The sequence below is a fragment of the Corythoichthys intestinalis genome, chromosome 9 (genome assembly GCF_030265065.1).
Source record: "Corythoichthys intestinalis isolate RoL2023-P3 chromosome 9, ASM3026506v1, whole genome shotgun sequence".
Taxonomy (NCBI): domain Eukaryota; kingdom Metazoa; phylum Chordata; class Actinopteri; order Syngnathiformes; family Syngnathidae; genus Corythoichthys; species Corythoichthys intestinalis.
The window spans coordinates 36930701-36954496 of NC_080403.1; the positions used below are offsets into that span (position 1 = coordinate 36930701).

At 37.5% G+C, this 23796-nt stretch overlaps 1 protein-coding gene across 2 annotated transcripts; it reads right to left on the minus strand.

Annotated features, from left to right (window-relative positions):
• Positions 1-325: 325 nt before the first annotated feature.
• slc2a9l1 (solute carrier family 2 member 9, like 1) lies at positions 326-19160 on the minus strand. 2 transcript variants are annotated; one of them, XM_057846487.1, is made up of 12 exons: positions 18923-19160; positions 14429-14524; positions 14189-14349; positions 13986-14110; positions 10370-10499; positions 9425-9573; positions 9047-9234; positions 8832-8942; positions 4346-4447; positions 2177-2252; positions 1959-2086; positions 326-1885 (listed from the first exon to the last, which is right to left on the minus strand). In XM_057846487.1, the coding sequence occupies exons 1-12, from the start codon at positions 19079-19081 to the stop codon at positions 1700-1702; spliced, it is 1611 nt and encodes a 536-aa protein (XP_057702470.1). In that variant the 5' UTR covers positions 19082-19160; the 3' UTR covers positions 326-1699. The 2 variants fall into 2 exon arrangements, with proteins under 2 accessions (XP_057702470.1, XP_057702471.1); XM_057846488.1 differs by lacking the exon at positions 2177-2252 and having other exon boundaries at positions 1748-1885.
• Positions 19161-23796: the final 4636 nt, after the last annotated feature.

The following is a 23796-nucleotide window of genomic DNA, read 5'->3' on the forward strand; positions in this document are numbered from 1 at the left end:
TATCTTTATTATTAAAAACACAACAAAAATTAAATGTTTACATTATCTTCAATTTTAATATCCTACATCCTATGTTCTCAAGTAGTTAAAATTGAGATTTGGCATTTAGTATGTGAGGAAATGAGGGAAAATAAGAATTAGGAGATGGAGGTTGGGGTTATAGCTGTTTTTGGTAACTTTTATTTTGCAAGTCATTGAAAAAATACAATTTTGAATGAAAATCAGTTTTTGTATGTGCTATACAAATAACTGACCAAAACAGTTTTCTTTGCATTTCAGTAGTTTTGACGGGAATCATCCCCAATATAAGGTACAAGCAAATATAAATCAGCATGGCTTTACAGCTGTGAGCAAAGTTGGATATACTCTATGTTACTACAACATGCATGCTCACTCTTGCCCATCGTTTATACAAGTACGTCTCGGTGTGTGTAAAGCTGGCAAGAATGAAACAAAACAGACTGGACAGAGAGGAAGGGCAGAGTGCAACTGTAACAATTTTCACTTAACCCCCCAAGTTAATCCTCCTTTAGCAGGACATTGAAATGGGATGATCCGGCCATGCTGCTGTTAGTCTCAATGGGCATTCACTAAAAGTGCTGCATAAAGGGTCTTTTGCTGATGATGCAAAGAGATGTATATATTCAACACCAACGTCTGCATGTTAGAGATTCTGACAAAATATGTCCAGTGCTGAAAATGTAGTCTCACTTTAAATTGCAGCCATCTATACATGCTATATACTGGTGTGATTGAATGGTTTATACGAGACACAATGCGAACTATGACTATGAATATTATTTTCTCACATTTCCATTTGAAACAGCAAAAAATAATGTTTTGTTATGTATATTGATATGTCAGTCTGTCCACTTGAGTTTCTATTTTGTTTGATTGATAGCAATGTTATATAGTAAATCACTCTGAAAACTTGTGAGACTTTTGAGTCACACTTAGATTTATTTAGTCCCAGATCCTCAGAATTTGTTCCTTGGCAAAAATGACAGTGCTGGAACCTCAGAACTCCAAAACATTCAGAACTATCAGGTTTTGTTTCCAAATCATTCCAATATAAGAATGTACCATTTACTTGGTGGATAATATTTCTCACATAGAGGACTCCCAGAAAGCCTCGAATATTTAATATTTTAAACCACTAAACTATCAAGTCACACGTAAAGAATTGTGATACACGTCATTTAGTGTAATAAAAATAGTGGATAAACTACCGTATCCCATAGCACGTTTGGAAAAAAGGGTAAACAGCACCCTCTTGTGGTGTTTACAGTACTTTGTAAATAGTATGACATGGACTGCTGCTATTTAGAAAGGCACCACAGCAGATTTACTGTAGTTGATTATTATTATTATCATCACAGAGCCATGTTATTTTGATTAATATTATTTGAATGAGTAATATTTTATAAAGTAGCAAACTTCTACCATTTTTCCTTCCTGTTCATATACTTTTACTTTAAGAATTACCTCCAGGTGGAAAACAATAGTTGAGATAATAGCTTCAAAATAAATAAATATAAGACAAAACACTTCTCTGGTATTTTGTCATTATGCTCCATATTTTATATATTTTCACTTACGGGCAGTATATTCCATCACAGAGTCAAACAGTGTGAGCCATTGTTTATCTGTTCATTTACTCTACAGTACTTGAACACTGCCAGCACGGGAGCAGTACATCCTATAACTTAGTCTCCAGTCGTCTTTCCTCCTGAAAAGAGTTTCCACAGACAGTGATGGATTTGAATTCATTTGAGATCTCCAGCAGCGTCTTGCCTTTAGTTTCAGGCAGGAAGAAGAAGGCGTAAACACAACCCAGCAGGCACGAGCAGGCGAAAAACACAAAGCAGTAGGTGTCAAGTGTATCCTACGAGAAAAATATCAGTGTAACCTTATCTGTTCTGTCATTGCAAATCAGACAATCTCACTGATGTACTTACAATAAGTATGGGAAAGACTAGGCCCATCACAGCGAATACGAACCAGCGCTGAACCCCGAAGATGACAAAGGCAGACACTCGATTGGACTGAATGAAGATCTCACTGTGGAGAGTACCTGATGCTCCCCCTGGTAACAAATGCAAAAAAATGCTTAAATTATTTATAGAAACAGTAAAGGCCCATTTATTTCCATTCATTTTGAAAGTTATGCTGATACCAGGCCCTCCGCTGAAGAAGATGATGAAGAGTATGATCAATACAGCGGTAGCGTACGGAGCCCAAGAACTAAAAGCCTAAAATACAAAATTGGCTTCATCAATATCTGTTTGATTTGAGATTTGAAAGCAAAATTATTAACCTTAACTCAAAGACTTCACCATCAGTTGATAAGACTGGTCCCACAAACATTGCCCAAAGGGGGCAGACCCTGGCAGAGCGTTTGGCTTTCACTGTGATAAACTCAAACACACTCTGCATTCAAACGCCAGATTTAGGTGGAAAAAGGAAAAATGTTTTACTGCATACAAGCAGGCAGGAGTGTCTCAAGAGTGAGTTGGTCGAGGAGTCAAGGTAATTATTATATTAAATAGCCCCATGCATGTACTTTGAAACATTGTGAAAAAAATGTATGGAAAAAATTAGCGTAAATTTAGCTCAAAATATTTACGTAAAATGAATGATGACTGTCTGGGGGTTTTTTTGTTTTCTTTTTTTTTTTGGTTTTTTTTTTTTTTTTTGCTTTTAACCAATAATCTAGACTGTTCTATGTTCATAGCTATAGAAATTCCGGGATGTACGCATTTATTTACAAGAATTTTCCATTTTAAAATCTCTGTGTTTTGTGATGGCCGCAACGTTGGATTTACACAATAGCGTAATTTTAGCTTGAAATATTTACGTAAAATGAATGATAACTGCTCGGTGTTTTTCTCCATTAGGGGGTACTCATGCTCTTTGGACAAATAATGCTTCATTTTAATTTTTTTTTTCTCTCGACGGAATTCAATGATTTTTTTTTTCCTCTTTATTTTGTATTCCTTTGGCTTAATTTGGTTATGCAATGGGTTATTGCACAATATCATTATAACAACAGTTGATATAGATAACTTTGCACTGAGAAAAATAATACCAATGTTTTAAAAAAAAAAATGTAATAAAAATGTAAGCAGTTACTCACAATGTTACCCTTTACTTGAGTATTCTTTCCACCAAATACATTTTTACTTGTACTTCAGTAAATTTCTTGAATGACTACTTTTACTTTCACTTGAGTAATATTATTTTGAAGTAACGCTACTCGAGTAAAATTTTTGGCTACTCTACCCACCTCTGTTAATAATAAGTGGCTGGATATGAATGATCATGTTTCAGTGTAATTGACAACAACAGACGATCACTGCCAGCCCTCAATCTATCAGCATCGATGGCACCCAGTGAATTACTGTTGGCTTTGATTGCGATCGCCAAAACCAAGAATCTAGATGTTGATATCTATAGAAATTCCAGGATGTACGCATTTATTTACATGAATTTTCAATTTTAAAAGCTCTGAGTTTTGTGATGGCCGCTATATTGTATCCATACACAGTAGCGTAACTTTACATTCAAATGATCTGGTAATTTTCAGCCAACTGCCCGTTTTTTGGCAGCAGTGTAGTAATTTAGACATTATGCGTCCATCCAAAAAAAATCGCCTTTTACTTGTTTTATTTTATGTAACATTTCAATCTAAAAACCACGAAGCCCAGAAAGCTGTCAAGACGTGCCTCCGTGCTGAGGCAATAGTAACATAGGAAGTCAACCTAAATAAGTTCCAATTGTTTATAGAAAAATCTAAATTTTGCTTTTGTTAAATAAGATGATTATGCCCTTTTTCCTCAACTATTAAGTTTCTGATTTGAAAATTGAGTGATTTATTACCTGTTGAAAACATGCACTACATAAAAAAAAGTAAGTTTTTATTTTGGACAAAAATTCATATATGTTAAATATTGCTATTGAGCCTGAAAATATAGGTGATTATCTCTGCATTTGGTGATTTTTGTGCATCTAGTGTAAAATTTGAAAATTTTAGAGCCATTTTAAGTTTTGTTATTCTTGTATAAAAAAATAATTAATCAGGATTTTATTAGGGAACGACTTACAATTTTTTGATGTCGCTGCTCATGGAGATTCATATATGCCTAAGGGAGGTGCCTGTTTTGGTTTTAGGTCACTAGCGGCATAGGTTTTGAAAATATTTGAATTTTAAGTTTTTGAAAATAGGCCCCCTAAGGATCGGCCCCAAGCCCCATGTCCCGTCAACTGATAGTGAAGTCTATGCTTAACTATACCCTGACTCATATGTGACATGGTTGCAATCATGCCAGATTCCATTTGTTTTTACCTTCAAATTGAGCACTACTGTCACTAACAGCCAACAAGCTGACATGATGCCATAACCCATCCAGAACAGTGGCCTTCTTCCTACATGCTCAATCAAAAATCCCTAAGAGAAAAAAAGGAACAAATTATTACTATCCACTTTCTTTTTTTTTTTTTTTTTTGTAGAGTTGTCAGATAATGAGATTTTAACCAATATCCCGATATTGTCCAACTCCAAAAACCCGATACTGATATATGAGGTCGTGGATTTAACATATTATGGTCAATAGTATTGTGATGCCCCACTGAATGCTTTGGTAACACTTTGGTAACACTGTATAATAACTATCCGTTTTACTAGTTAATAAATCATTAGTAAACTGTTGATAAATGATTTATTGTTGATTTGTGAAGTATTTGTAAACAGTTTGTTAAGCATTTACAGGGTGTTCTTAACCTGAAACACAGTCAAGTTTTTGTGTGTAACGTTTGGCATTTCTATCTTTTCAGGTTAAGAAATGCCGTTCACTTCAAAAGAAAAGGTATTTTGATAAGGCCTTTTGCAGGTAGCGCTCATGTTGCACATATATGAAAATCTGTCATAGAACCAACAAATATTTGTACTTTTCTTTGTATATTTAACCAATAAAACGTATGACCTTCAACATAAGGTGTATACAGTTTTATTAAGATCCATCAACTAACATGATCATTTAGAATGGGGTCAACCAATGCTTAACAAACTGCTAACAAATACTTCACAAATCAACAATAAATCATTTATCAACAGTTTACTAATGATCTATTTATTAGTAAAACGGATAGTTATTATAAAGTGTTACCAATGCTTTAATAATGATATTACTTACACAACAAATCCCATGCATATTAGTTTGGAGACTTCTAATGGTATAGGGATGGGAATTGATAGGATTTTTACGATTCCGATACCATTATCGATATTGCTTAACGATTCGATTCTTTATCGATTCTCTTATCGATTCTAATTTGGGTAAAAAGAAGAACAAACGTTTTGATTGGCATCGAGTTTGTTTAATCAGAAGTCACAACCTTACAAACTCACAACGAGATCAAAAGAGGCCCAAAGCCTCAATGTTAACTGTGGCAATAAGTGGCAAATACACAAGAATGTGTAACATTTTACTGAAACATTTATCTAATAGAAATAAAAAATATTGGTATATATTGGCAGATATGTTTTTGTTCTGCCTTTGGCAATATGTGTTAAAGCAGGGGTCCCCAAACTTTTTCCTGTGAGGGCCACATAACTTTTCCCTTCTCTGATGAGGGGCCGGGGTCAGTTTGTAACAGAAAAAGTGTGACGATTGCAGAAGTGCATAAATTAAAAAATATATTGTTTTTCAGAAAGCCACAATCAAATAACCCTTTCTGGATTCTTTATAATAATAATAATTAATAATAACAACACTATTAATTAAATAGATAATAACCAAATAACCCTCTCAGAATTCTTCAAGGAAAAGGCTAGAAAATAAATAACACGATTGAGAAAACAAAACAAAAAAATCAAAATGGCCGGACCAAATGTGGAGGCGGGCCGTATTTGGGCCGCGGGCCGCAGTTTGGAGACTCCTAGGTTAACGTGTATTATTTTACCATTACATTGAATTGCATGCCTTTTAGTTTTTGTGGCACTTACACGCTCAAGTGGGGGCGCCCTTGCGCTTCCTCACTTGAAGAAGAACGCGCTCACGTGAAGAAGAGCGCGCTTACACCCAAAGAAGAAATGCCGCATCCAAGTGAGTGGGCAAGTTAGTGAGAGAGGGAAACACTTCTACGAGCCAACGTTCTTTGTTAATGTTAATATCTACAGAGGGAACGCCTGTATGTATCATCTTTTGTGTTGTTGTTGTTGTTGTTGTTGTTGTGTTTCCACTCGCGATCGGACACTTAAATCCAGTTTCGTAGTGGTTTGAACGATGTGCTAATGCTAGCGAACGAATGCTAACCATACTGTTATTAGCAGCTCATCATCGCTGATTTACGTTGATCCAAACCTGTTTGTTATTGGGGACGAAATTGATTTGTTTCATTTCTATTCTTAGTTTCACTCTTCAAGTGATGGTTGAATAAAGTCAGCAAATCTCCACCTTGCAATGACTGCAAGTCGCTTTGTTGTAATTTTTCCTCGTGAAGTGAAGACACACTTTCGAGCGTTTGAACCTACGTGCTGTCATTGTTATGTTTATGGCTGCAATGCTCGCGCTTACCCGTCGTAACCTTTCATTTTCACACTCTTTCCTGGTGAAGTGTAGTCAAACTTTGGAGCGAGTGGTTCTTGGCGCCATGCTAGTTTGATGCGTCTGGACAACAAGACACGTCACGACGCAATACGCGTCATTAGGAATCGTTAAAGAGATCGTTAAGGCTTTTTCATTGTGATGTCGAGGCCTCGAAACACTCGGAACCGGTTCCGAATTGGAATCGGATTTCGATTCCCATCCCTATCAGTGAGCATAACTTCTTTGCTAAACTTTGACCAGCCCATGTACGAAGTAGAGCAGGAATTATTTTGGGAAATCTTGTGGGTCAAGGGATTACCCGCGGAATGGGAGTCAAAATTTTATGAATGCCACGATTGGGATGGGACGAGAATAATAATCAACAGGAGCGGGCAACAGTGGGAACACCTTGAGGACCAAAGCGTCCATTTTTGCAGTTTTATTTCCGTGGGCCAACGCAGTCTTGACTTGCTTTGGCCCGTCAAGAGAACTATACATTCTAATACCCCAAGATTCTAATGCTTCGACTTCCGGCTACTATATTTGCGCAGACTCCACATGGCCATCAGTGGAGGTGAAAACTCGGAGAGAGAACTACACATGAAACTGAAATAATTACCCATTGGTTAAACTGTAGGAGCTTGTAGGAGGAAGCGCCAAGTTATTAGAAAACTTCTTGAAAGTGGAACGCAACAGTGCCACGATAAAAATACATGGCGTGTAAAAAATGCACAGGATAAGTAAAGTATTGTAGTGACTCAAGGACGAGTGGTAATCTAAAATCAGTCATCTAAAAAGAACAATCCGTTGACTTTTTCTAATGACTAACTTAAAGTTGTTTAAAAAATAATACAATAAGACAAAAAATAAAGTGGGAATAATTTTGACTGGGAGCGGGAACGGACTGGGAGTCATTCTACTTCTTGACTCAGCCCCAGGATTGGGATAGAATGGGAATTTTCCTCTGGGAGCGGGAGGGAACGGGAGTGAAAATCCATTCCCGTTTCATGCTCTAGTATAAAAGCAGAAGGCAAATATTCACTTTGAAAGTAACATGCATATTGGCCCAAAATGTATAATGAAAAACCAATTATCAGATGTCATTTTAAAATGCTTTTATCGACCGATATCAGGCGACTCTATTTTTTGTTATTGTCTTCATTTGATACACTTGTACATTGTAATGATATCCAAACTTCAACTAGGTCTGCAAGCAGGACTGAATGGGCCCTCGCAGTTTGGCGCAACATTACAGTGAAATTTTTTTTTCGAGGGAAACGAGGGAATACAGCGAAAAAAAATGTCGCTGTATTCCCTCGTTTTTCGTGGTTTCCCGTTTTTTGCGGAAATGCGAGGGAATACGGGGAAAGAAATATTCACTGTGGGCCTATTACCTCGTTTTTCGCGTTTTTTTGCGGAAAAACGGGGGAATAGTTAAAAAAACATTGCTGTATTCCCTTGTTTTTCGCGGTTTTCGTAATTTTTGTGGAAAAGCGGGGGAATTGAGTGAAATATTTTTTCGCTGTATTTCCTCGTTTCCGCTGTTTTCGCGGAAAAGCGGGGAAATACAGTGATTTTTTTTTGTTGCTGTATTCCTTCGTTTTTCGCAGCTTTGGCAGAAAAGGGGGGAATACAGTGAAAACATTTTTTCCGATAGATTCCCTCGTTTTTCGTGTATTTGGCGGTTTTCGTGGAAAAGCGGGGGAATAACAGTGACATTTTTTTTTTGCTGTATTCCCTTGTTTTTTGCGGAAAAGCGGAGTAATGTAATGAAGATTTTTTTTGCTGTGTTCCCTCGTTTTTCACGTTTTCCGCGTTTTTCGTAAAAACTGCGAACACCGCAAAAAGCGTGGCAATACAGTGAAATACTTTTTGTTGTACTTCCTCCTTTTTCACGGTTTTCGCAGAAAAGAGGGGAATACAGTGATTTTTTTTTGCTGTATTCCCTCGTTTTTTGCGGAAAAGCGGGGTAATATAGTGAAGATTTTTTCCGCTGTATTCCCGCATTTTTCGTAAAAACCGCGAACAACGCAAAAAGCGGGGGAATACAGTGAAAACACACTATTCTTTTTCATCATTATTTATAGTTATGTGTATTGTTGTTAAGTGTTTTAACACAACATGACTATTGACACATATACACAGGTCAAGGGAAAACACGCAAATAGAACAAAAATAGAAAATAACATCCCAGTGAAAAACAAATAGAGGACTGCTGTATGCGAGGAATTTATAGATACTCACACAAGCTATAGAAGTGATAATTCCTGTTACTCCAAGACCGATAGTTATGTAGCGGATTTGATCTGTCGGGATCCCTGCTTTCTGAAAGATGTCAAAAGTAAATGTGCTGATCTGTGAATAAAAGAGAAGGGACAGAATATTAAATTTTTTTGACATTGGAATACAACTTAATTTTTTTGCGTGTGTATGTGTGTATGGGAGAACGACGTCCTCACCATGGCCATGCCTGATAACTGGTTGCAGCAGTACATGGTAGACATTGTGATGAGCTGCCAACGCACTGTTCGGTCCCGAAGGACAACCAAAGGACTTTTTGCAGGTGCCGCTTCCATAGTTGCCTGCTCAGTCAACATTTCGGCCATCTCCTGCTTGTAATCACCTTGGCCCCACAGACTCTGCAAAGCTGGAGTCAAGAAATTAGATATTATGGTTGATGGCGCTTTTTTATGCGCTATATTACACATAAATGGTAAGAAGTGAGCAATATAATTTCAACCTTTTAACCTTGACTCAGCCTAAACCATTTGGCAGTGTATACTTTATATGAAAACATGACATTAAAATGGCAATAATAAAATTTCTGTGCTACTCACCCTGTTTGCATGCTTCATCATCTCGTTTTTCGATAAAGAGATACCTGGGTGCTTCGGGAAGATAAGGCATTACTATCACCTGGACCACTGACAGACACGCAGGCACACAAAGGACCACGTTCCACAGCTCGTCACGGCCAAGGATCTCACTATGAGAAAGAAATTCTTGAAGTAATTTCTTCAATTCTTCATAGTTGTGTGGAATAACGTCTTAAACTACATCTCAAAATATTTTTTTCTGGTAATTGACCAAATTAGGCCCAGAGAGAAAGGTACAAGAACATTTAGAACAATAGAAGACTGCTTTAGAAATTGGTGTTTCAACATGGCTACAACCCAAATGCATGATAAACATGCAAACAGCATCCTGGTTCCAAACTAACATGAATATTTTTATGGAGCAGCAGTCAAACAAATGTTTAACCAAATATAGAACTAAAAGCCATTAAGTCATTCTCTCATCTTCAGTTCTCCGACACAAATCGTAACAGAACATATTTTTTGCTCGGTGATTTAAAGGAGAGCAAAATAAAGCTTATATATTAAAAGTTTGTGTTTATAAAGGATATTTAAAGACGCTACTTTTTAGTTGGAGTAGCCCGATGTTGCTTTTTTTTTCTTCAGCTAAAAAAATAAAATAGTAGTTAGTAGGTACAAAACGTATTGCATAATAGAAAGAAGAAAAACCTACTAAATCCCACCCTTAATCTTTTAATTTTCTTTTTCTCATATGCAGACATAGTCAAAAATCGTACAACAAACAAAGGACTTAGATAATGTTAGAAGAAATTTTAGAATGCATAAAAACATAGTCCTTAATCAGTCATTTCAAAGCAACAACAATTACATGTGGTTTGGAATAGAATGCGCAGTAATTTTGTAACAAAACAAGACAGTAACTGAATGACATAAAAATGAAGCTGTAAAAATCAAGTAAATTTATACCTGAGGCCAAAAAACTGTGCTGACAGTTTACCAATGGCAATAAATGTCGCTGAAGACATGGTGACAACTCCTCGTATCTCTCTTGGTGAAATTTCACCAAGGTACATCAGATGGATGTTTGCTCCCAGAGCTGCAAACCAGGTTGGTAAATCAGTTTTTTTTAATGTGTGTGTGGGGGGGGGGATGGGGGGGGGGGGGTCATTTATAGTCATGTTACAATATTGTACAAATAATCTAAACATATAAGCAGGATACAGAGGTATGAAAAAGTATGTAAACCTTTTGGAATTTCTCACATTTCTGCATAAAATTACTATCAGATGTGATCTGATCTTTGTCAAAATCACACAGATGAAAAAACAGTGTCTGCTTCAACTAAAACAACCCAAAGATTTATAGATTTTTATATTTTAATGAGGATAGTATGCAAATAATGACAGGAGGAAAAATAAGTAAGTGAACCATCACATTTTGATTTAAATATTTTGTGCCCACCCTCACCCCCCTTTGGCAGCAATAACTTCAACCAGATGCTTCCTGTAGCTGCAGATCAGTCTGGCAAAAAGATCAGGACTAATCTTGGCCCATTCTTCTCTACAAAATTGATGTAGTTCAGTTAGATTCCTGGGATGTCGGGCATGAATCGCTGTCTTTAAGTCATTCCACAGCATCTCAATGGGGTTCAAGTCCGGACTTTGACTTGGGCACTCCAGACCTTGCATTTTGTCCTTCTGAAAACATTCTGAAGTTGATTTACTTCTGTGTTTTGGATCATTGTCTTGTTGCAGGATCCATCCTCTTTTTAGCTTCAACTGTCTGATAGACGGCCTCTGGTTTTCCTGCAAAGCATCCCGATAAACTTTTGAATTCATTCTTCCATTAATGATTGCAAATAGTCCAGGCCCTTAGGCAGCAAAACAGCCCCAAGTGATGATGCTCCCTCCACCATAATTCACGGTGGGGATGAGGGGTAGTTGTTGGTGAGCTGTTCCATGTTTCCTCCACACATGACGTTGTGTGTGGCTACAAAACAATTCAACTTTGGTTTCATCAGTCCACAAAATATTTTGCCAAAACTTCTGTGGAGTGTCCAAGTGCCTTTTTGCGAACATTAAACGAGCAACAATGTTTTTTTAGACAGCGGGGGCTTCCTCCATGGATTCTTCCTATGAACACCATTCTTGGCCATAGCTTTACATATAATTGATGTGTGCATTGAGATATTGGACTGTACCAATGATTCCTGTAAGTCTTTAGCAGACACTCTAGGGTTCTTTTTTACCTCTCTGAGTATTCTGCGCTGAACTATTGGCATCATATTTGGTGAATGGCCACTCCTTGGGAGAGTAGCGACAGTGCCAAACTTTCTACATTTGTAGACAACTTCTCTGACTCGATTGATGAATATCCAGACTTTTAAAGATGGTTTTGTACCCTTTCACACCTTTATACAAATCAGCAATCCTTGATCGCAGGTCTTCAGACAGCTCTTTTGACCGAGCCATGAAGTACATCAGGCAATGCTTCTCATCAAGATATTTCTTACCAGGTGTGTGTTTTATAGTGGGCAGGGCAGATTTAAACCACTCATCAGTAATAGCGCACACACCTGACTTAAAATGTTTGGTAAAAATTGGTTTCAATTGCTTTTTAAGTCTCCTTAGGCAGAGGGTTCACTTACGTATTTTCCCCCTTCTGTCACTCTTTGCATGCTATCCTCATTAAAATATAAAAACCTAAAAATGTTTGGAGGGTTTTAGTTGAAGCAGACACTGTATTTTCATCTGCGTGATTTTGACAAAGATCAGATCACATTAGATGGTGATTTTATCAGGCATGAAAGTGGGCCGGAACGCACCAGATCGGCGTTCCGCCAAGAAATACGATGGCGGAACGCCATTCCGGCATACGGTGCTTTGATCCCGAAAATATGAAGGCAATTGTCAAAACCCAATGTTTAAAAAAAAAAAAAAAAAAAACTGCCACGCTGCCACACACGTATGTCCAATAAGAACAATGTACTAATGTCAGATTTACATACACAAGTGTTAACAATACAAGCCTAATAAAGAGCTTGCTTAGCGTCATCCGTTTTCACTGATTTTTATTATTCATTTATTCTACGTAGTTCTCCCCAGTGTCTCTCTCTATCTGACGAGTCGCATTGCCTGTAGCCCTTTTCACACATATTACCAGGGAATTTCCCGTATAAGGTAACGCAGGATTTACTCTCGTCATTGCTTTCGTGCATGAAAAGATTCCAAGAATGAAGCCGGTTGGACACTTTCACAGACTTGACCTGTGTTGCCCACTGGCACTCTCTGTGCGTGGAAGGCTGCTGGGCGATTTTATAACCTGGACATTACGTCCTTTTTGGTCAGCATTGTCACAATGTTGGTCAAATCCTGTCGTGTTTTTTTTCCGGAGGGAGCGTTCCCCGACGTGTAACTGCAACCAATTTAAGGTCATCAATTAGATCGGGCCTAAAAAAATCCAGCCCGACCCGACCCGGGTCCGCTTGGATATAATGCCCGACCCGCCCGAGCCCGATCAATTAACTTGATTAGCAGGCCCGAAAAAAACCCAAAATGTTAAGTTTTATTTGTAGGCCCGAGCCCAGAAAAAAAAAACGAAATTTTATATTTTGTTTGTAGGCCCAAGCCCGAGAAAAAAACCCTCAAAATTCTATGTATTATTTGTGAGGAGGAGAGGGAAGGGATGCTCCAGTCAGACCTGGACAGATCACTGCTTGCTGCTTGGAAAAACGGACTGGTTGCGTTTTGCGTGATCACATTTGGTGACAATGCCTGCGCATTAAAGCCTGTCTTTTGTAACGAATTCTCAGTTGGCAGAAAAAAAACGCAACTTTTCTTAATGTTTAAATAGTCTACATATTTTTATGATCATTTTAAATGCATTTGCACAACGAAATAAAGCTGGAAAAGTTTGTAAAATGTAAATAAACAGATGCGGTTTTGCATCGCAGAGGAAAAAGAGTAAAAAGAGGGTGCATGGCATGCTCTGGCTCTGCAATGACCATACAGCGCCTTGTCTTTTTTATCCAAATTATTTATTTGATAAGTATTCCTATGTTTAACATCCATACATTGTTTTGGTATACGTATATAAATATATATTTATTTTAAAAATTCAGCGAGAACCCCGACCCGAACATAATGACTGACATTTTAATTTCGTTATGTTTTCAGTTTAATTTTGCCATTTCCAGCTTGCCATGTTTATAGCCCTGCTTTCACACACACCAGGAGAAAACCAACGCAGGCATGGTGACAACATGCAAACTCCACACTGGAAGGCCGGAGCCCAGGATTGAACCCTTGGTATCAGAACTGTGAGGGGAACATGCTAACCACTGTGAAACCTGTTGTGTTTTATTGTGTGTTATATTTATAACTGTGCCAAACGTTCTTGCATTTTGGTGGTTTAGGAGGATTTTATGCTGAAATGTGAGAAATTCCCAGAGGTTCGGATACTTTTTCATACCACTGTACATCATTGTGAAAATGTTGTGTCCTGTTGCAACACAGTGTCACTCCACATTAACATGACAGACATGAGTGCTTAGACGTTTTCAAATCGGTGACAACAATGTTACCTGATGAGTAGCCCGATAAAATTCTTGCCACAATGATCATTTCGTAAGACTTGGCCCATTTACTTGTCAACATGATCCCAGCTGCAGCTATGGCGATAAAGCTGTTACAAACTACTGCCTTTTTTCTGCCAAAGACCAAACATGTCCTTCAGTGTTGGATTAAAGTGGATCGACTCATAATCCGCTGCATTGAGAGCACTCACCTTCCCAGCAGGCCTGAGAAGCACTTGACACTGACAGCACCAAATAGGCCTCCCACAGCATACATTGACACGATGAGTGACCAGATGAGTGTGACAGTGTGTCCTGGTGGTGGCGCTGCATATCTTTCATATAGGGTGCTATTGATGAAGCGCCGGATGAACTGCAAGGAGAATTCATCAAGATGCACACGTTCATCTAGCGCGTTCCTGAAATTAACTTGCATGAATGACGGGTCTCACCGGAGAGGGGGAACTCAGGCTGGTGACGTGATATCCTGATTGAAAGCTTCCTCCGATTCCCAAAATAAAGATGAGAAAAAGAGCATTTCCACGCATCTAAAAGAGCCGAGCATAAAAATAACACAATTACCATTTATGGTTTCAAACCTGTAATTTACAGCAAATTACTCTATTAATCAGCTAGTTAGGGGGGGAAAATTTACCGGTTCCCGGGATCTGCTTAGACTCAACAAGATTTTTTCTTAGATTCTTTATCAAATTCTGCACGCTTTAGAAAATTAATATAAGCATTAGTGCAACTGATTGTTGCGTTTGCATGTTCTCATGTGCTTTCTTCATGTATGGTATCTCTGGTTTTATCCCATATTCCTAGTGTTAAATTAAATTGACCCTTGGGATCACAAATATTATTATAATACAGTGGTACCTCTACTTACAAAATCAATTGGTTCTGGAAGTAGTTTCTTTACTTGAAAATTCTGTAAGTAGAGACACATTTTCCATGGAAATGCCCTAATCCGTTTTAAACCCCAACAAAATTCAGACATAAATCTTTTATAATGCTTAAAAATGCATAATAAACATTTAAAAAAAGTAAAGGATATAAGTTAATACACTCATGTAAAGCTGTCGGAACACGAGGAGCGAAAGATGTCACACTCCATCTCTATTTTTAAGAAAAAACTGAAAACACATCTCCTTGCTATGTATGTTTAATATGCTGTCTTTGAATAACATTCCTAAGGTATCACATGTCAAATACGATGTAATCAGAATTTTGAAATTTCCCATAGTTAATTGCATGTATGTGTATGAATGAGTGTATGTGTGTGTTGTTTGACTGGGCCCCTACTAAAAGCTTTAAATAGCTTATTCGGAGTGTCCCTTTCATACATCTTGTCAGATGAATTGCTTGTATATATGACCATGTTCATGTGTGTACCATGATACGATGTGTGAATAAACTAAACTAAACTAAACTAAGAAGAGGGTGCTGGGATACACACATACACATACAGTAGAGGTCCTTCTTAGCCAACTGGATGCCAGGAATGCTTGGCAATAGCCAATGGCAGAACAGCTATAAGTATGTTACGTAATCTCTGAGAGCTGCGAGTACCAGCTAAACTGTATTTTTTTTTTTTTTTACCTTTCATATCCTGAAATTTCTTTGGTAAAAAGAGGCAATATTTTCCCGTCGAGATGTGTCTTAACCTGAAAATTTTGTATGTAGAGATGTTCGTAAGTAAAGTCACCACAGTAGTTGTATAGTAATCGTTATTATATTATTCTAATTGTTTTAAAACGCTTTCCACCATATATTGTACAACTCAATTGAAAAATAAAACATGTTTGAGTCAAACAGCATTTGGATTTATGGTAAAATAATACTAATAATAAAATTCTACCACAAATTGGACCACACCAAAATGATCAAACATAATACTGAAAACCATTTCAACCACCATGATTTGAGAAGTAGATTTTCATATGTAGTATACAAGTAGCATTTACACATTTTAGATAACTCACAACTAGATATGTGCCAATTACCGGTTTCAAGGTATACGGTGGTATGGTTTCAAAACTGCAAAAATTTACTGTCATACCCTCCCTACATTATAAGCTATTTTTTATGTCCCAAAAAAGCAGGGAGAAATGACTCGCTTGCAGCTGAAAGGCTCAACCCTCCCAAACCAGTTGTTGCTCAGTGTCAGTGAGTCAGCTGTGCAACACGATGGCTTGAGGAGGTAAAAATCCTGAACTTTTCCCCACCGATCAAAGAAAACAACATCACAGCTATAGGAATACTTCGGCTAAAGGAAAGTTACAGACGGCCACGACTTAGAGGAGGAGGGCTGACTGACATGTAAAACATCTTTGCGGAGGGTGGCTGCCAAGGATGTAATACCTCCAATATGATTTCGCATTTCTACAAAAGTTAAGGTTAGTAAACACTGTCATGAATGTTTCCCACCAGCTACGAGAGTTAACTCCAGCGTGTTTAGTGTGTCTAGCGTGTGGTGTTTTTTTTCTCAATGGCAACTGTCTGTTGAGAAAGAGAGTGTGTGTGTTATGTAAACATGATACGAGTCATACACACATGCTTTTTATGGAAAATAATTCAGTTATTTTTGTTTTGATTGAATAATTTGAATTTGAATAACGTTGAGCTCTGGGTTTAGGCTCACCTAAAGGACTGCATTTGTTTTAATTTTATTTAGAATATTTAGGGGGGTTTTGTTTAAATATTTTTTAATTTATTTTAACTTAACATTATACTTATGTTCCAATTTATTGATATGTTTTGAAAAATAAAAATCCTCTTCGGTGGAAAAAAGTTTTTTATGTTTTTTAACCCAGATATCTGAAAGTAACACATTTTAGAGCTGTAATTGCATTACCGTGAAACTGTGATATTTTGGCTTAAGTTCAGGGGTGAAAGTGAGCCAGAACGGTCAGGAACGCAGTTCCGGTATAAGATTCAGGGCCAGAACGCAGTTCCGGTAAGAATTAGGGCCAGAATGCTGGTCCAGTATAAGATTCAGGGATGCTGAAGACGCTGTTCCGGTACACGGGGCTTTGATTCTGAAAATATGACAGCAACTGTCAAAACGCTATGTAAAAAAAAATTTTTTTTTAATGCTATGCTGCCACAAATGCATTTCAGCTCCAAGAAGAAAACAATCTACCAACATCAGATTCACATACACAAGTGTTGACAACAAGCATACTAAAGTGCTTGAGTAGCGTTATCCATTTCCACCAATATTTATTATTGATTTTATTCTACGGACGGCATGGAGGTTTCCCCAGCTGCTGCAGTTATCTGAGTCTGACGATGATGAGTCGCGTCAATGTGCGAACGCACGCAGCAAAGCAAAATGCCTGGACTCATTTATCCGTTCAATTGGCTGACATACTGACATGTGATCAGCTGAGATGGTTAGCTCTGATTGGTTCAAATGTGCATGTTTTCTTTAACAGCACAAAAAAAAAAAAAAAAGCTTCTTGAACTGATGCGACAAAAAAGGGCAATGCAACATAAAATGGATCAAATCTTTAAGAGCAACGAAAGAGTTAAGGAGGCTTATTTATCATATTTAGTTTTATTTACTGTGATGGGGAGGTTAAGAACATCTTGGCTGTCAATGTGCACTTTGGACTTATATTTGTTCATTTATGTTAGGCTACTTATCCATTTCCTTATGATTTAAAAAAAGTCTATGTTTGCGCGATCTTCAAAATATATTCCATTTCACTCTGCATAATATGAGTCATTTGTACTTATTTTTCTGAATGTATGATACTTATATCTTTATTATTAAAAAAAAAAAAGTAAATGTTTACATTAATTTCAATTTTAATATATATCTTATGTTCTTAAGTAGTTAAAATTGAGATTTGGCATTTAGTATGTGAGGAAATGAGGGAAAATAAAAATTAGGAGATGGAGGTTGGGGTTATTGCTGTTTTTGTTAACTGCGTTTCAGTAGTTTAAGAGGTTTGACACCTCCCCCAAAAAATGAAATAAATAAATAAAATTTCTGGCTCCATGGCTAACTTCATGTCGGGGAGTTCCGGCAAGAAATTCTAGCCACTTTCACCCCTGCTAAAGTTTATCATACCGTCAGATTTTCATACCGGCACATGCCTACATTCAAAATGTCTGAGCTATCAGCTGTTGGGGTTGACCCCAGCTGGGTTGTGTTGATGGACCAGTAATAGCCATCAGCTTTGACACATGAAAGAAGAGGAACCTGGTGTTACATACAATAACATGTTTATTAAAGTCAAAGGAGGTAATGTTGAAATACTGGCTTAATCTAAAATCAAGAAACATAACTGATTTTTAGAACTGTTTTCAGAATGTATATATATATCAGTTTCTTATCTTGAATAATATCAGATGCTTTTCTGGCAATACAGTTATCTTTTCATGGCTATACGTATTTATGATCTTGTCCATTCTGCGCTTTGATAGAGCAGATTATGCTTTTGTATGCTTCAGAAGGGAGCGAAGCTAATTGGCAGCGTTTCTAAAATTACCAAGCAGAATCAAGCAAGCCAGGATTTTTTTTTTTTTAATTTATCATGTAAAATATTTTTATTTGAAAAAAGGTGTAACGTAGCATAACACAATGTCCTGAAGACGTAAACACCACCTTTATCTCATATACTGTAACATTCACACATTTTAGACAACAAGACACAACAAATTCAATGTACAGTCAACTGTCCTGTTTATGTAATGGTTAAAATAAAACCCAGACAATGACATTTGGAATGAGAACGCAAAAAGAATTGTGATGAGTCACACTGGAACTGGTGCGTTTGAGTTATGCATTTAGTTTATACAGTATACCGTTGTTGAGGTCAAGACTGTAAAAAGAACGACTATAATATTCAATAATGACGCACATTTCAAATGTTTAAATATCTATCAAATACAAACGACAGAGGCTCCATCAAACAAAGTTGGTTTGGGCCTACCAGCTGCTGTAGCACGGTTTCCATGGGGTCCTCAGTTGCATACACATTCACAGACAAAGTACAAGCAATTGCAAGGGATCCCGTTAAATAGCGAAGGCTGCTTATCATTAACTTCTTACAATTTCTAACTGAAAAAAACACACTGACACATGCCTTCATGTAACTTTCTAGAGGAGTTTGTAAGTATCTCAAATCACTGAGTTAATTATTTACAATTAAAATTAATGACTTGAGATGAAAGTTTTATTTGATCCATCACCACTTTCATAACTCAAGTCACTTGTATCTTAAAGCATCCTTCCACAATGAAAGGAATGGAAATGCCATTGATGTGTTCGACATAATCTTAAAAAGAAAACAAAAATTGTGGTTGGAGAATAAAAAAATAAAATAAAACACTGTATGTGAATTACCGAACAGTGGCGGTTTTAGGGGTGGGGCCACAGGGGCACAGGCCCCACCTCTTATTTGAATGGCCTTTGAAGTGCCCCTGTTCCCATTTTGGCACAAAGCAATCGGTGAATCCTTCTTTTATGAAGTGAGAGAATGTTGTTCCTAGAGCAGGGGTCGGCAACCCAAAATGTTGAAAGAGCCATATTCGGCCAAAATAACAAAAAACGAATATGTCTGGAGCTGCAAAAAATTAAAAGCCTTATAGAAGCATTATGATGAAGGCAACACATGTTGTATGTTTATGTATTAAATGTATTAGCCTACTATCAAAATGATTACCGTATTTTTCGGACTATAAGTCACATTTTTTTTTATAGTTTGGCTGGGGGTGCGACTTTTACTCAGGAGCGACTTATGTGTGAAATTATCAACACATTATGATATCATTTCACATGTTATTTTGGTGTTTTGGAGTGGCACTTATGGTTTGGTAAACTTGTTAGCATGTTCTTTATAGTATATTTATCTGAATAACTCTTAAAAACTATGGCCACGTTCACGTTCTGCCTTTGGCAATGTGTGTTCAATTGTATTATTGACTTTTTTATATTGAAATGCATGCTTTTAGTTTGTGGCGCTTTCACACCCACATGGGGGCGCACTCGCACTTCTTTATGCGAAGAAGAGCGTTCACATGCCAGAAGAAGACGTACAGCTACAGCGTTTCTGAGCGAGTGAGGGAGAGAGAGAGACACGGCTGCGAACCTACGTTCATTGTTTATGCTTGTAAAATATCTCTACGGAGGCAATGCCTGTGTGTATCATTTTTTTCCCGTTGTTGTTGTGTGTTTTCCACCCGCGATCGGACACTTAGAGCCAGTTGTGTGGTTGTTTGAACGATGTGCTAATGCTAGTGAACGCATGCTAACCGTTTGTGTCATTGCTTTAATAGTACCTAATTATCATTTATTTACGTTGATGCGAACCTGTTTGGTATCGAGGACGAAATTGATTCAGCAAATTATACGGATGTCCAGCATCATCATTTAGGAGTTTAGCTCGCTGTATAGCCAGGACCGAGCCATAGCATCCTGGTGAGGACAGTATATTCGCATTTCGTTGTTCATGCATCATGTAACATCATACTGTACACTTATTCAGCATGTTGTTCTTTATTGAATTTTTATATTAAATTGCCTTTCAAGAGTACATATCTGTTCTGTGTGTTGGATTTTATCAAGTAAATTTCGCCCAAAAGTGCGACTTATACTTCGGTGCGACTTATATATGTTTTTTTACTCTTCGTTGGGCATTTTATGGCTGGTGTGACTTATATTCAGGTGCGAATTATAGTCCGAAAAATACTGTATGTTGGCTATCATTTACATAATGAGCAGTCATGATTCAATTTTTATTTTCCTTACAGTGCATTCTATAGAGAATGACACACCAAGTGACTACTTGTTTTTGTCCGATACTGCCTCAAGTTTAACCTCATAACAATATTAATGAATTATGTTTAATTGCTTTGATAAATTCAAGAAATGCTGTAAAGAAATCTGAATTTTGATGCAATTTGTATTTTGAAGATTTGAAAAAAAAAAACACCTACAAAATAGAATGTACATAATGTGCCCTTATCTGACCAACAAACATAGTGCAACAAAACCAGACTGCATTTATAAAAAATAAATAAATAAAACAGCACCGCTTTGAAAAGGTAAAGTATATAATCGGAGTTCACGTACCTGCATAAAAGCGATGGGTGTTCAATATCAATCACATCACACGACTCATCCCAGAGTATGCTGCCGCTGAATTAATGTCCTTGATTTGCTGATTGGTGAAGTTGTCTGTCATTTTTATGGCCCTTTCCTTCACTGTTTTAGTGCAAGAGGCATGTATTTGATTTTCTGTATAATCTCGGTTTTGTTTTTGAAGTCTGCAAATAGGTGAATTAGAAACTGCGGCTCAGTTCACCGCAGGATAGCTGCTGGTTTGTGTACATACAACAGCCGCCCTGCTGATAGAAAATCTTCGTTGACAGAAATGTTGAAATGTAATATTTATTCAACACATTTTTACAGCATTGGAAAACGTTAAGATTGTTTGTGTTATGTTTCCTCATGTGTTCTCCTAGAGAAACCATGTCAAACAAATAATATATTTCCCTCCCCCAACTTTTTTCAGTTTTCAAACAGTTTTAATACTCTCCAGGGAGCCACTAGGATAGCGCTAAAGAGCCGCATGCGACTCTCAAAACACGGGTTGCGGACCCCCGTTGTAGAGTTAGCCTGAATGACATATCGTTGGACCATTGTCATCGCGTTGTGCGGATGTGCAATACTCGCATCGCAAGGACGTGTGATATATATATATATATATACAGTATATATTTTTTTAACATGCAAACATGTTTTTCTGCTTTATTTTCGTACAGCGCCAAAGCCTCTCACCCTCCTTCCTGCTAAGTAGCGTGGCCAAACTGTTTTTCTTGGTCAGCAGTGCAGCTTTGGTACTTAAGGCAACACTAGGTAACTTTTCAACCTTTATAAAATATTTTCAGAACATTTGTGATGATATGTCCACTGACAACTAGTTGGATGACACCTCTTTTATATTTTGAGGGGTCTGTATCACTTTCACTGTTACTAATTAACTTTTAGGAGGGTAGAAGGAACCCTGCCTCACAAAAAACTACAAATGTGCTGACTGTTTTACCGGTTGACACTGTAGTACCCTCGGACAGCAGGACAGCTTGAACTTGTTTGGATGTTAATCTAGTTTCTTTATCCACCATCCGCACAATCTTTCATTGAAATCTCTCATCAATTTTTTTCCCTGTCTACATATAGGGAGGTTAGCCACAGTGCCATTGGCTTTACACTTTTGATCACACTGCACATGGTAGACACAGGAACATTCAGGTCTTTCAAGATGGACTAGTAGCCTTGAGATTGCCCATGCTTCCTCACAATTTTGCTTCTCAAGTCCTCAGACAGTGCTTTGGTCTTTTCTTTACTCCATGCTCAATGTGGTGCACGCAAGGACAAAGGACAGAGGTTGAGTCAACTTTAATCCATTTTAACTGGCCGTAAGTGTGATTTAGATATTGCAAACACCTGTTATGTGCAACAGGTAAGTAACAGGTGCTGTTGATTACACAAATTAGAGAAGCTTCACATGATTTTTCAAAGGGTGCCAATACTTTTTCCCGGCCCATTTTTTGAGTTTTGTGTAAAATGATAATGATTTAACTTTTTTTCCCATTCTCTTTTGTGTTTTTTCACTGCAAGCAAAGCCAATAAAGATATTTCTACCAAAGCATTTGTAATTGCAATCATTTTCTGGGAGAAATTGAGCATTATCTGACAGAATTGCAGGAGTGCCAATACTTTTGGCCAGCAGTGTAGCTCTTTCCCATGCTAAATCAGAATAAATACATTGAACGCACGCACGCACGCACACACACACACACACACACACACACACACAAATAATAATATAATAATAAAAAATTGGGGCGGGGCACTACTTTGCGTTTTTTCACCTATCGCTGTGGTTTCTGGTCCCCATTAACCGCGAAAAACGAGGGATCACTGCAGTGTTTCATTTGTAAATTATAAGGTGCCGGAACGCAAAGTGCATCTGACAGCGCAGGGGTAACGAGACGGGCACAGGTCCCGGAACATACGCAGAAAATGGTGCCGAAAACAACAAGCAAATGCCCACTTGTCATGCTGTGCAACTTTTCTTTTTTTCTTTCTTTTCTTTGTGCTTTTCTGACTCGTTTTGAACCACCTTCCTTCTTTTTGAAAAAAAAAAGACAGTAAATGCAACTGTCTTTTTGGCATGCTGAAAAATCATTTGATCCTGGCTGCTTGCTCCCTACAGTAGATGCCTTAAATTTCCTAAGTTTTTTTTTTAATATACTGTATATATATTAGGGGCGTGATTTGTTGGTCCAGCTTTTCAGTGCATCAACAAATCTCCGACTTACTGACGTTAAATTTTTATAAACAACATGCAATTCTTGGGATTTGTTCTGTAAATGAATTTATGCATATTATTATTTTATTTTATACTGTAATGTCTTTAACTATGTGTAATATTCTGATATGATGTTTTCCAAGTCACCCTGAAGTGCACGCAATGTTACTGTTGTTTTGGTCACGTGATGCCGGAGTGAGATAGAGAGGCGCAGCCTGCCGAGAGTCACAAGTTCAGATTCAGATTCAGAATATTTATTGTCATTGTTCCAAAAGCACAACGAAACTTTGGAGCATCCATACAGCTAAGTTGATAAAGTGTAAAACCCATATAATAAACACCTTTCTAGAAGTTCTGTTCATGCTGTTAGCTCCATGTGTTAATAAAGAAACAAAGTTGTCAGCACATCGTGTGTTCGATACCTTTGTCAACAAAAAGCTCAAAACAAGACACTATGCACAGTCCCTTTAAGAGACGCTGGGACTGGAGAG

Bases quoted from the DNA above. Each gene is read 5' to 3' on its own strand.
- slc2a9l1 (XM_057846487.1), bottom strand. From the start codon at position 19,081: ATGAAGGCATGTGTCAGTGTGTTTTTTTCAGTTAGAAATTGTAAGAAG. The intron at 10,500-13,985 runs GTAACATTGTTG...CCTGGTTTGCAG, and splicing joins TTTATCGGGCTACTCATCAG to CTCTGGGAGCAAACATCCAT. The intron at 2,253-4,345 runs GTAAAAACAAAT...TTTGTATTTTAG, and splicing joins CAGTAGTGCTCAATTTGAAG to GCTTTTAGTTCTTGGGCTCC.